We start from the raw sequence: 14,095 nt of genomic DNA, 5'->3' as shown, positions 1-14,095 counted from the left end.
CAAGCTGCAGCGCAAACTTCGGCACTTCGGAGCGGCCAGACTGGCTCCGCCTTAGAGGTGGAATTGAGCTCAGCGATGACGGGAAATAAACACTGGATGCCGCGTTGAATGGGGCGTCCATGTGGGCACATGCGTCAACAGAGCCGCCATCTTGGGAGGGGCTAGCGCGCCTTTTAAATGAATGATCGTCTATCAGGGCCGAGGTGGAATACAGATTTAAAGCATTTCAAGGTTCATTTTCAAAATGTATTTTCGACCGAGTCACGAATAAATTGATTGAGAAGCGGTGAAAATATAGCATAATTTTGTGTTCAAAATGTAACCCTTAAATATGTTTTTTTTTTCATTCCATTAACTTAAACTACACTCCTACTACACGCAGAACAATGCAAATACAAACGCCACAATAAAATCTGAAAGACCCTGGTAATCTTCACGATACCACTCATACATTATTATCCACGCAAAGAAGCAGGCATTTATGTGGATTTGTAGAGAACAATAGTCAGTGAACTGTACACAATATAAATTACTCAAGACAAATAAAATTCTTTTTTTATATCTAATATGAAAGATTTACCCGCTTATATGGAAAAAATAACTATAGACAGAGGCTGATTCTGATATTGACTTTATTATGTTGTGCCTCGACCCTTCGTTATTACGGCCGATCGCTGCGCGACAGTCCGGCGTCTTTAGAGGATCGCGGGTGAAGGAGCGTGGAACCCCGTCCAGACAGTATGCTTTTTAAGTCTATACACGGCACTCACATGCAAAGTCCCCATCACAGGGACAGTCCCCCCCCCTGGAGACACTCAGGGTTAAGTGTCTTGCTCAGGAACACAATGGTAGTAAGTGGGATTTGAACCTGGGTCTTCTGGTTCATAGGCGAGTGTGTTACCCACCCATAATTAAGGATGATTAAAACACCCCGCAGCACAGTGTCTGTAAAGAATTCGGGTGTAGATGGTTGTGTTTGCGACGTTCGTGGCCGCGTTGCTACGACATACATTTATATATTATTAATGACAACGTCGCCGCGGTTGTCATAGACACTCGCGTCCTGAGCTGAGTACACAGAGGACTTCATGGCTGCAGAGAAGAAGTTCCATGGCGCCCCGTTTGGGACCCAGTCTGCCAGGTAGGAGTAGTGTGTGTGTTCGAGGTGAGTAGAGGTGTGTGTTGCGTCCTGTGTGGTTGTGGGTTGAGAGATGTTCTATTCTGCACTGGTCAGGTTCGATGTGTCTGCAGTTCACCCAGCGAAGAAGAGGGTGGGCGCCTACATCCCATACAGCAGACAGCAGGTAAAAAACACACACACACACACACACACATAAACAACACACAAAATAGTAGCCTGGTAGTAGCCTAGTGGGTAACACACCCGCCTATCAACCAGAAGACCCAGGTTCAAATCGCACTTACTACCATTGTGTCCCTGAGCAAGACACTTAACCCTAAGTTGCTCCAGGGGGGGACTGTCCCTGTAACTACTGATTGTAAGTCGCTCTGGATAAGGGCGTCTGGTAAATGCTGTAAATGTAAATAAACACACAAAACAACCAAACAGACACACACCCATCCCAAAGTGGGATTTGAACCTGGGTCTTCTGGTTCATAGGCGAGTGTGTTACCCACTAGGCTACTACCACCCAACTATGCACAGTATATTGCATTTGTTTTGTGTTGATTTTATTTGATCCCTGTCGGTGCATATTGTGTTTTTGCTTGTACGTTTTCCTAATATTTTAGTTGATCTCGAATTACACTTGTGTGCTAATCGGTTGGTTTTGTTAAAGGTCCCCATCGTGAAAATGTCACTTTGTGAGATTATTTAACATTAATACAAGTTCCCCTAGCCTGTCTATGGTCCTGCAGTGGCTTGAAATGGCGATAGATTAAGTGATTAAGATTAAGCAATGTGATTGTCATCGTGAAGCACAGCACACGGTGACACGGTGAAATGTGTCCTCTGTATTCAACCATCACCTTTGGTGAGCAGTGGGCAGCCATGACAGGCGTCTGGGGAGCAGTGTGTGGGGACGGTGCTTTGCTCAGTGACACCTCAGTGTGTGTCTTAAAGGAGAGGACTCTGGGACCAGGGACCTACAACGTGTACACCGGTGACTTCAGTGCCACTGCGGTACAGGAACGTGCGAAGGGACCTGGCTGGAGACGCGCCCAGGAGACGTCGCGCTGGGCACAGATGCCACGCCTACTTTACCGCGAGGCGTGGGAGAACAAACAGCTCCTGGTGAGACCACCAGCCACGACAAGGGTACCAAGCTTTTATTCAAATGGGTTTGAATTGACGAATGTGGTGTTGATGGACTGCTGTGTCACTGAAGAAAAAGTCGCTGGGGCCTGGCAGCTATAAAAGCACCGACTTCGTGGAGGAGCTCGAGAAGAAGCCGGGTTCTGTCAGGGGCGTCTGCAGCAGCAGGGATCGGAGGTTTCCGGAGGCGCAGGTGCAGAATCTCTCCTCAAGATGGAGCTAGAGGCTCTTCACCTTCTCACGCCTGTGGGATGAAAACATTGCTCCTTCGCAGAGCTGGACCCCTGGCCCCGGAACCTACGGGAAAGGGGGGAATCCATGGGCTGCTGTGGAGGAGAACAGGATGAGGCCAGCGGGAACATGCCAGACGATGGACTTTGGGGCTGGAGTTCCTCGATGGACAGTGGTGTCCGTGGTGAGTGTCGTGGTGACCCACAGCGGCTACATTGAAAAAACAGTAATAATCACTCCTGCCGCAGGACAGCGGACTGGGACCCGGAACCTACGACCTGAAGAGTTTCACCGAGCTGCTGCTCAGCAAAAGAACCAGCAAGAGGGGACCGTACGACCTGTTCACTGGCCAGAGGAGCAATCCCATCATCTCCGGCTACTTTGCAGCTCCGGTAATCACAGAGGACCCTGAGAAAAGTCAAATTATATCATTTAACATGTAGATTTCTGGAATAATAATGGGTGTCTGTTATCAGAAAAGAGTCAAAGTCAACGGCAAGAACAAGACAAAGCTTCCCAAGTTTGGTGAAGACCTTGAGAAGAACAACTACGGTCGTTTCAGCTCCCTGGAACGGTTCCCCACTGCGCCCAGTGAGAGGATCCACCAGAACACCCGGTCCCAATGGCCACGCCCCGAGGTCAGTGCTGCCTCCGGATTCACACCCTTGTAAATGATTATTGTCTAAAATCCGTCCAGTCTGTATAATCTGATCCTGATCTTCATCTTCCATTCTTCCTCCTCGTTCTGTCCACGTGCGCAGATCCCTCCTGTGTCTGCTGTTATTCGAGACCCCAGGACCCCACCCTTCCTCTCCACGGCACCGCGATTCAGCAGAGCAGCAGAGAAACAGATGAATGGCAACCATGTATGTGCTAGAGCTGTAAAACTCGGATCCTTTTAGGGTTTCGGATCCTTCTGAGTCTCTCACTAAAATGATCTCGGTGTGAGTCAATTTTGCCATATCAACAGCTGTGAGTCAAATGAAGTAAAATGCCTTGTGAATCATTTGATGAATGAACCACTTGAATGAATCACTTTCAAATACAACAAGAGAATAAGACTAAACCTGCTCGTTTGAGCGATTCAGAGTCGGGTGCATGTAAAGGGTCCTGTGAAGGAAGTTGGATTCACTCATGACTCTGGTATGTGCTACAGGACTGCTAACCCGTGTGTGAGCGATTCAGATCCACCTGCAGGGCTATATTCGGCTCTTATAATGATCAGTGATTGATTTGTCTTTCTTGTGTCAGAACCATGTAATATGATTAGGTATTGTATAAAAAATGACGTCCCCATGACGTGTCCAGAACCCAGTGGGACCCGGCCGCTATGACATCGCTGAAAAGGGTGGCAACACTGTTCCGAGAAGTCATCGGTCATCGTTCCTCTCCAGAACACAGAGATATCCACACTGTCCAGCAAGGGACAAACTCATTCAGTAAGTAAAACTCCGGTCCATCTGTGACCACGCCGATGCTGCAGGGAAGCACGTTAAAAAGCGTGTCCTCTCGCAGGGAACGTCTGAGGGCTACGAACATCCCCACGGAGAGGAACGCTTACCACTGGCGAGCCTGCAGCCAGGACGTTCAACTGGGACCATTTTCTCCGCTGTGAATGAAGTTTTATATGTTATTATATATAATAATAATAATAATATATAAAATAATCATTTTATTGCATTTACCACCAGGAGCAAATGTAAATACATCTGTATCATATTTTAATACAAATTTACACTTTGTTTTGGTGGGATTCACTATTAGGAATAAAATTAAGAAAAATATAATTTGGGGGAAAATTTGCTCACAGCATAGCAACATTTGACGCATTTGTGAACAGAGTTAATTTTGTGTTGTGATACAAAAATAAAGGCATTTTTAAAAACCGCTGGTTCTGAAGAGAATTTGTGGTTAAGGAGCCACACAAGACAAGGCACCTGAACACACAAAGTAGACGGAAGATGGCACTTTTGGGAAATAATTCAACTATGTCCTCTCTATGGTAGCCAAAATAAATGAATACTGACATGAGGACGTGTGTGCAGGCGTAATGACAGTTTTACCAGATTTCGTGGAGAATTATCAAGGCAACGAAAAGGGACAAATGCTGTCTTTTCAACCTAAAATAAAGCAGAAAACGGACATCTGAAGGCTCAGTATGAAGACGGCGGTCACGTTGATCTGCTGCAGGGGAGTCAGTGCCGCGCCGACTTGCAGATTTTGTCGTAGACTTCAGGAAACGCCTCTCTGCAGCCCAGCTCCTCCCTGAGCTTGTGGTACAGGGTGCCGTCAAACATCTCCCAGAATTCATGGCGCTCCATGTAGACGTCTGCGTAGAGCATCTGGAATCTGTGGGGGGGTGTGGTCAGACGTTAGCAGTGGCTGCAGCCTGTTGGCTGTGACGCGTGGGACACGTGACACCTCCTCACCCGTGAACGTCCCTCACGAACGTCTCCAGCTGGCGGGTGGAGGCGCGGGCCTCAAACTGCTTGACCTTGGGCTCCCCGTAAGCTCCGATGTCCACATACAACTCGTCCTCGTCCCCTTTCGGGTGCACCATGCCCGGCCGGCTGGGCAGGACGAACGGGCACAGCCACAGCGGGTAGACCTGCGCGAGGACGGACACTTTATTAGCAACGGTCACTGACCTGGCACCAGATCAGGTCAGACACGCTCGGAGACGTACGTTGATGTCGTCGTGGAAACGGGAGACGGCGCCCTGCATGTGCCGCATGGGCACCAGCATGTCCTGCACCACGTGGTGCTGCTCGTACAGACGGCGGATGGTCTCGCCCTGCGTCAGCTTCAGCAGCGAGATCTTCGGCGGCACCATCCAGCCAAAGACGTAGCGGAACAGCGGGTTGTTCCCGAACGGAATGATGTCCTGAAAATGCAGAGTGGAGAGGAGATTAATGCTTGATCTGAAACGTCCACGAGACACACACACACACACACACACACACACACACTGTTACTTTGCAATTAAAGTTGTGGCAGAGGAACGTTCTTCATAATGCATGAGAGAAGCTCAGTGATGGGTACAGTAAGTGGGGGGTAATTACTTGCACCGCACACGACTTCCTGTTTGCTAATGGCAGAGAGAGAGGACATTAACCGCGGAGACGAGACCAGAAGAGTAATGTTGCCTGTATTACTGGGACCGGGGTGGGGGTGGGACGCTCGAGAAAAATCGGAGCACTTAGTGGAAGACGTGACGAGGAACATCGGAGGAACATCGGAGGAACATCAGAAGAACGTCGTATTAATGTAGTCCTGGCCTCCCACCTGGAGCTCCCAGAAAATGCTGCGGGTGTGGCGGTGGTAGTAGTGCCTCAGGGGAATGTATTCCACCGCAGGCCGGTTCTGCGCCAGGAAGCTCTCCACGTGCTTGAAGAACCACGGTTTGAAATACAGGCCGATGCGGTTGATCTGAAAGAGGAAAGAGAAAGATCATGTAAAGATGCTCATAATGCTGCATAACGGTGCCTGTCCAGGACGGCCGGGTTCTCGCCTTGTCAGGCTCCGCCTCGTCGGTCATGGTTCCGGTCATGATTACCGCCTGGTCCAGTGAGTACTGGAGACCCTCCACAAACTGGTTCTCCTTGTTGGCCGACTCCTCGGCGAACTTCTGGCAGATGGCGCCAAGGCCTCGCACCGGCTCGTAGCGAAGCTTCACCCAGGTCCTGGCCGGAATAATGCGGATCTCGGCGGCCACCAAGAACCCCAGGGTGCCGCACGACCACGGCACGGCGTAGAACAAATCCGAGTTCTCCCTCTGTGGAGAGGCACATCACGTTTCATTCCTGCTCCAGGTGGACCTGACCCATCGCGATATTGGGGCGCCGGGACTGGCACAGACCTCGGTGCAGCGGACCAGGCTGCCGTCGGACAGCACCAGCTCAAAGGCCACACAGATGTGCTGGAAAAGGCCGTAGATGTGGGAGGACGACTCGATGCCCGTCCCCATGACCAGCCCCCCTGCACAATGCACGTGAAATGCACACATTGCACATTTTATGTTATTTGTGAAAATGTTGAATGAAGAAGTGAACAGGGAACAACACGACATCCTGCATCCCTCCTACATTTGCGGAAAGTGATCCGGGAAACGCGACCCCGCCTCCTCCTCGACAAAAAGCAATTTCCCAACCAGTTTCCAACCAGAGGCATCAGTCAACAGTAATCACATTCGCCGCCAGCTTTTAGCAACCACACAAAAACGCTTTATAGAACAGAGGAGTGCGTGTGGTGTAAACACGGTTGCATCAGCGTATTAGAGATGGGATCAATAGATCAGCAGCAGGATGTACTGAAATCAGGATTGTAGATTTCAAATATGGAAATGTTTAAGTACAGTACGCACTGTATTGATTCATATTGATTCATATAGAGAAAGGTGGGAACGAGGCCCTTTAATTACTGAAACTCTTGTGTGTTCGAAGCATTAAAATGAGCAAAAATGGTATCTAATAATAAAAAAAAAAATTATCTAATTAAATTGCAAGATGAACCGGCCAACAGAACGACCACACACACCTACTGTCAGGTCATCCAGCTCCGGCAACACTGGTAACGTCCAGCCAATGGCGTTGAGGAGAGCGGTCACCTGACCCATGTTGGCAAGGGGCTCAACACGCACCACCTGAGTAGCAACATAGATGCTGAATCCGTTATGTGGGTAAGAATGAATCAGAAATGTTAAAAAATACCACACACGGGTCGTTGCCAGTCGACCAGTGAATCCCTTGAAAGTGTGAAATACTTTTCTACACCCAGAAAACTCAAAACGGGGCATTTTTTACATCAAAATTTGGGACTTTTCCAATGTGAGTGAACCTCTTGGAATTTCTTTCAACCAAATCTGAGTTGGACCCATTTGGTTAACATGTCTGTTTATTACACAAGATCTTTAACACTGTCCTGCTCATTTTCCAATATCTGCATGACCTCTGCTTCACTGATAAGTGTGTGTGTGTGTGTGTGTGTGTGTCAGACATTCCTCCTCACCGTCCACATTCCTGCCCAGACAGTCTCCCAGCCTCACCTGTCTCTCGGTGTCCACCTCCAGAATGTCCATCATGTTGATCAGGATGTTCTTGTGGGTCTTCTTGTACTTGCCCACCCTCAGGGAGACGGTGAGCCAGCCGGGACGTCCTGTACACATGTGGGTTTTAGCCCCGTCCTTCTTCCACTCTCTCACCTGGAGGACAGGTGGGGACATTTTTTTTTTTTTTTTACAGATTTCATGTGTTCGGTGATAAAAGAGAAACGTTCAATACATGGGGACATTTATTAGAATGATGGATTAAAAATGAGAACATTTGCAGACGTTATATGAAATGTGCACTTTTCATATTGAACCCCGAGGGTGACCCCGCTGACCCCGGTCCCTGGGGCTCACCTGCCTCTGGACGTCCCTGACGCGCTGGGCGTGCTGCTTCGGCGCGGAACACATCTTGAAGATGATCCAGGCGCGCAGGTGGTAGTACACGTCGAACACCGCGGACAGGGGCAGGAGGAACAGGCAGACGAAGATCCACCTCTGGTGGACCAGGACGTAGTCCAGACCCTTCACCTTCACCCACAGCAGCAGCAGCAGCAGGGCGGCCAGGCCCGCGAGGCAGAGCCGCGGATCCATGTCGCACCTTCGCTACCTGCGACTGACGCTCCAGACCGGCGGTCTCCGGGAGAACCTGGCGGCGTCGCGGCCCCGCCCCCGGACGCCGCTGATTGGCCCAAGTCGCGCCTGGGCGGGTGACCCCAGCTGATGCGAGTCGCGGCTCCAGCCAATCAGCGCGCGGAGACGCCGTCACACCATTCGGCTCCTGGCGGGTCCGGCCACGAACAAGCGCATTAATATTTCATATAAAAAAACCCATCATCCGGTCGATATCGATCCTCGGCGTCAGCAGGTTCTGTTATTCCAACTTTTAAAAGTAAACAAAATAAAAGTTACTGTTTCAGAGCAGAAGGATTCAAAGTAAGTTCTGGTAAAATGTCACAGTTTCCAGCGGAAAAACCCGAAACCACGTCCCGAGGGTGTAAGTATGTCCACTCCGGGGCCAGCGGGGGTCAGTGGGGGCCCGGGCCCCGCCCACGGTGGGAGGAGTCGGGGAGACAACTCCGCGGGACCTTCACACGAGGGCGGCGGACCCGGCCGATGGGGGCGGGAGAGCCGCGATGCCCGCCCTGCACCACGGCGCGATCTTCATCGGGGCGATGCTCATCGCCACCGGCGGCTCCACGGCCTTCATCCGCAACAACCAGAACCGGCTGCAGGCGTTCAGCCTGTGCTGCGTGGTGCTGGGCGCCGTGATGCTCGTCCTCGGCCTCTTCTGGGCGATGAACGCGAAGAGCAGCCCGGCCGCCTCCGGCCAAGACTACGGCCACGACTACAGCCACGTCCTGTACAGCCCGACCCAGCCGCGCTCCGTCTTCATGCAGAGGTGGGTGCAGCTTTCCATGATGGGGCCATAAGAGCCATCCGGTGGGACCCCCACACACTGATGCTGATGTAATAACTGACCTGACACGTTTCTGTTGGCATCCAGGACCCTGGGGCAGGGGCTTTACGGCGAGGACTTCGACTACCCGCCGATGGAGCCGACCTGCTTCAGCCCGTCGGGCCGGGGCCGGCCCCCTCACTGGGACCTGGAGCCCCCTCCTCCCTACGAGGTGGCGATCAAGACCACCAGGAGCTCCACCCACCTGCGGCGCAGCTACTCCGACACCCTGCTGCCCACGGAGCCCCTGTTCAGCCGCTCGCGGGAGATCAGCTTCGAGGTGTGAACCTTCACGCCCACCTCCACACATCTATCCAAAGATCTTCCTCAGGAAGCCACTCTGAAGATTTGAGACCGACATTTTGCACTTTATTCTCTTGCTGCCTTACCTCAACAAAACAAGCTGCTGACCCTGGCTGAGAAGAACAGCGACTGACTGCCACGCCTCTTTACTCCGTTATCCTGCTGTTCTGACGTGGAACATGTCCTGTTCGGACTGATCCGTATGAACGCTCTTCACATGGACAAATAAGACGACATGATGGCCTGAGTATTATTATTATTATTACGATATATATTTATCTTATTTCCCATGCTTTATAACTAGTGGTGGATGTGTAGGCGGGCTTCTATGTGGCTTATAAATATATTCAAGACTTGACCCAATATATGGAACCGTCCAAAGGCACAATTCTATCGATGTGGGTGCTGAATTGCCCGCTAATTAAAAATGAGTGTTGACCCCGCCCCACCCACCCCCATCAACCCCAACTCGGCCCCTGACCCCGCCCCACTCACCCCGACTCCACCTCAGCCCCCTCCCCTGACCCCGCCCCACTCACCTTCATCACCCCCAACTCCACCTTGCCCCTCTCCCCTGACCCCTACCCACCTCGCCTCCCCCCCGACCCTGCCTCACTCACCCCCATCACTCCCGACTTCATCTCGCCCCCATCCCCTGACCCCCCCATCTCAGCCCATTACTTCCCCGACCTTGACCCCGCCCCACTCACCCCATCACCCCCCGACTCCTTCCCATGACCCCGCCCCACTCAGCCAATCACCCCTGACCCCCCCCGACTCCATCTCGCCTTCTTCCCATGACCCTGCCTCACTCACCCCATCTCCCCTAACTCCACCCGCCCCACTCCCCGATCCTCGGTTCTGTAGCCTGTTCTCAGCCAGAATGTCATGTTCTGCTTTGACACATGGTGGCGCTGAAGGGCTGCAGACCGATAGTGATGGCCACACTGGGTGGGTTTCAGACTGCACCCCTGCATGTACATCTAGAGAGTGGAACTGACGCTGGATTTTTCATTTCAAGAGATGGATGCACTGCATGTGGATTGTAATAAAATGTTTATGTTACATATATATAATATAAAACTGTCTGTTCGGAATGTGGAATGTGAAATAATTCAGAATGTCTGGTTTGTAGGGGAGGGGCCATCGGTGGTTAAAACTGCATCATTTTACACTTACACAACATTCTTTATTTGTAACAAATTAACCAAGCAGACTGTGAAGTACAGTCACATGGGTGCAAGGTGGGGTTCTTCATGTACACACACACACACACTCACACACAACACACACACTACAGACACACACACATTCTACAGACACACACACACACACACACACACTCTACAGACACACACACATTCTACAGACACACACACACACACTCTACAGACACACACAGAGTCAGTGAAGAGTCGCCAATCCACTGTGTACATGTCATCGGATGGCAGGGATTCAAACTCCAAAACCACGTCACTAATCGTCCCTGTGATGTCCAACAAAGGAGAAAAGAGGAGGACAGAAGAAGAGTATGAACATACAAACTCCTTTAATTGTCATATTAATTAACTAATTAATTAATTAATCAGTCATGTATAATAATAATAACGGTTGAAAATCGATGTGCATCATGCCCTAGTGAACTGTAGAGGGATGTTTCTTGATCGTCTCCACATGTTGCTGTTATATGGTGCAGACGCATCTTTTTCAAAAACTCCATTTTCCCAGGCATATTAATAAAAACGAACATTATGTGTGTGTAGATGTAAAATCTTCCAGAATATTACCTGGGGGACAAAACCACAACTTCATCAAATTCTCCACATCTCAATCCAAACATCTGGTACTACAGCAGATACCTTCAGAGGTCTAGTGGAGTCCAGACCTTGATGTGTTTCAGAACGAGGTGGTGATATCTAGTTCCTGATGTTCCTGAAAAATGAAAAGCCGCTGGTTTACAGAAAACAACTCTCTCTCCCTTCCCCCCTCTCTTTTTCTCTCTCCCTCCCTCTTTCTCCCCCCCCTCTCTCTTCCCCCCCACTCTCTCTTTCTCCCCCCTCTCAATTTCTCCTCCCCTCTCTCTTTCCTCTCCCCCTCTTTCCGTACCCTCCCTCCCTCTTCTCTCCTTTTTCACTGTCCCTCTCTCCCCCTCTTTCTCTCTTCCCTCTCCCTCCCTCTCATCTCTCCCCTCCCTCTCTCCCCCCCCTCTTTCCTCTCTCCCCTCTCCTTTCTCACTCCCCTCTCTCTCCCCTCCCCTCTTTTTCCTTCCTCCCTCCCTCTCCTCTCTCTCTCCCTATCTCTCTCTCTCTCCCTCTTTTTTCTTCTTCTTTTCTCTCCCCTCCCTCTCTCTCTCTTCTCTCTCTCCTCTCTCTCCCTCCTCTCTCTTTCTCACTCTCCCCTCTCTCTCTCTCCTCCCTCTCTCTCCTTCTCTCCAGTGCCGACACGCCCCTTGTTCCTGCAGAAGCAGGCTGGTGGAGGTGGAGGAAATGGGAAGTTGGCGGTGAGGCCGGGGTACGGTGGCTGGAGACGCTGTCCTCTGGGACGCCTGGTGCGGTGAGTCTCTCTGCGTTTCTGTCCCGCCTGGGTTCGCCAGGGTTCTGCACGCTGCTGCACGTGATCTGCAACTTCTGTACAACCTGTTGATCATCTGATCCCGGTGCAGATGATCTCTGATCTTCCCTGCAGATTGTCGCGATCTCCTGATGACCAGGGGCTTGTGACGGTTCTCCCGGGGTCATGCCGTCCCCTCACAGTGGCGTCCTCTCCGCCGGCATCGTCCTCATTGCGGTCGGGGTGGTGCTCTTCATGTTCCTGTGGGAGGGGTACAAGTTATTCGGGATCGCCATGGCCATCCTGGGCCTCACCCTGACCATCTACGCCTTCTACCTGGCCATGAAGTCCCACCACGTGGCGGTGCAAGGCCACTTCCTGCTGCACCCTCGCACGGGGACCCGCTACAGCCCGCACCACGCCCTTACCATTCAGAGGTAGGAACGGGGAACCAGCTGTACCCCATCTGGCATCACACACACACACACACACACACAGGCAGGGTGTCTTGCTGAGGCTGTCCTGGCCGGCTCCATAGTCCACTGTTACTCCAGGATGGAGGTCCGAGTAGGATTGGAGCAGAACGGGGACCACAGCAGGCCTCCGGTTGTTCATGTTCAGTTGTCTGGTGTTTGGAATTACACAGATTTCCCGTGGTATTGTAAACTGCTTCCTCCACACACACACACACACACACACGCTCTGGACCCAATCACCAGATGTGAGCATAACCGCCAACCAATTCCTGCTCTTAAATCCAGTTGAATCACAGCCTTTACACGAAATAATCAGGCTGTAGCCGGATTTTAAGGTTTAAGATAACAGAGACGTGGTGTATGTGTGTGTGTGTGTGTGTGTGTGAATAAAAGATTTAAGTGCTTTAGAATGGGGTCTGGTAATAAGTTCCAGGCGTGCTGGTTTAGTGTCAGGAACTGTGGTGCTCTTGGCTTTTTTCAGGTTTAACCGTATCCTGCACGCCGCTCTGATCAGCAGACACTCGCCGTCACCGCCACCGCCACCGTAACCGTGACTGTCACCCACCTTTGGAACCTGCTCAGAATAATCTGGACTAGGGCTGTGGTGTGGTAGCAGTACAGGACAGGAATTTAAACCTCATGGAAAGTCGCCGCTCTCGCTCTTTCAGTGTAGTCGAGATAAAAAAAAAAAAAAAACGTCCGCCGGCCAATCAGATTCACCGGGGCAGCCAGGCTGTCATCAAAGCAACATGAGAACATAACAAGATCCAGAGCTGGCAGGAGGAGGGGAAAGGCCTTCATGCTGGATCGTGGATCTCTTGGTCCGAGTGAACTTCAGACTCTTCTCATGTCCATTCCAGCAGCGGTGGGGACAGTGGTGGCCTAGCGGTTAAGGAAGCGGCCCCGTAATCACATTCGAATCCCGATCCGCCAAGGTGCCAAAGCACCGTCCCCACACACTGCTCCCCGGGCGCCTGTCATGGCCGCCCACCACTCACTCAGGGTGATGGATTAAACGCAGAGGACAAATTTCACTGTGTGCACCATGTGCTGCGCTGCTGTATCACAAGTGACAATCACTTCACCTTAACTTTATTTCCCGTAACGAGACTTTTCTTCTCCTCAGGAGGCTGGACAGGATCCGGCGGGCGGCGGAGGAAGAGAGTCGTCCTGTTGGGCCGTCCCTCCCGCAGGACGGCAGTCTGCACAGCCTCCCCCAGACCCCGCCGCCGTGGGACATGGAGCCACCGCCCCCCTACGAGACGGTCGTGAAAAGCCCCTCGCCGGCGACCTGAACTCAGAGACGCCCTGCAACCCGTATAAACATTTCCCGGCGGAGCCCCGCCGCCGGTTCCACGTCTGGACAGAGGAGCGGAGAACGTGCGCTTCTATAAACTGAGGAGATCCTGGCCAGGATCATCTCGTGTAAACACCCAGAGCTCCCAGTCCCAGCTCGAAAAAAAACGTCCACAGACATCAGCATCACGCAGGACGTCGAATCCCAACTCAGAGACGAGTTCGTTTTGGTACGTTGCCGTCCAATTTGTCCTTATCTCGGTGAAGATTCCCAGTCATCCAGGTGAACTTGTCTGAAGGTTGAGTCGTGGCAAAATGGACTTCATTCTGCATCCACGGAACTTTGTCAAAGTTTGTCCAGACTGACAAGGTTCTGTGGATGCAGAATGAAACGTAGTTCAGTTCAGACATCAGTCATCATCTTTTGTAAATGAGACTACGCTGTAAAAAAAAAAAAACTG

General features: G+C 51.4%; 2 protein-coding genes across 2 annotated transcripts; one reads left to right on the top strand and one right to left on the bottom strand.

Annotated features, from left to right (window-relative positions):
• The first annotated feature begins 1,073 nt into the window (after positions 1 to 1,073).
• LOC114769401 (lymphocyte expansion molecule-like) lies at positions 1,074 to 4,310 on the top strand. Its single transcript, XM_028962376.1, has 10 exons — positions 1,074 to 1,141; positions 1,235 to 1,304; positions 2,084 to 2,254; positions 2,349 to 2,468; positions 2,550 to 2,690; positions 2,755 to 2,898; positions 2,983 to 3,144; positions 3,268 to 3,372; positions 3,815 to 3,945; positions 4,022 to 4,310. Exons 1-10 carry the CDS (start codon positions 1,089 to 1,091, stop codon positions 4,119 to 4,121), a joined length of 1,197 nt encoding a protein of 398 aa, XP_028818209.1. The 5' UTR covers positions 1,074 to 1,088; the 3' UTR covers positions 4,122 to 4,310.
• Positions 4,166 to 8,183, bottom strand: dhcr24 (24-dehydrocholesterol reductase). Its single transcript, XM_028962375.1, has 9 exons — positions 7,908 to 8,183; positions 7,551 to 7,706; positions 7,043 to 7,148; positions 6,366 to 6,484; positions 6,018 to 6,281; positions 5,792 to 5,935; positions 5,193 to 5,390; positions 4,936 to 5,114; positions 4,166 to 4,855 (listed from the first exon to the last, which is right to left on the bottom strand). The coding sequence occupies exons 1-9, from the start codon at positions 8,142 to 8,144 to the stop codon at positions 4,702 to 4,704; spliced, it is 1,557 nt and encodes a 518-aa protein (XP_028818208.1). The 5' UTR covers positions 8,145 to 8,183; the 3' UTR covers positions 4,166 to 4,701.
• Between the last annotated feature and the right edge of the window lie 5,912 nt (positions 8,184 to 14,095).

The sequence above is a fragment of the Denticeps clupeoides genome, chromosome 19 (genome assembly GCF_900700375.1).
Source record: "Denticeps clupeoides chromosome 19, fDenClu1.1, whole genome shotgun sequence".
Lineage (NCBI taxonomy): Eukaryota > Metazoa > Chordata > Actinopteri > Clupeiformes > Denticipitidae > Denticeps > Denticeps clupeoides.
Note: the sequence above shows the minus strand (reverse complement) of the source record. Positions and strands in the feature narration are given on the sequence as shown.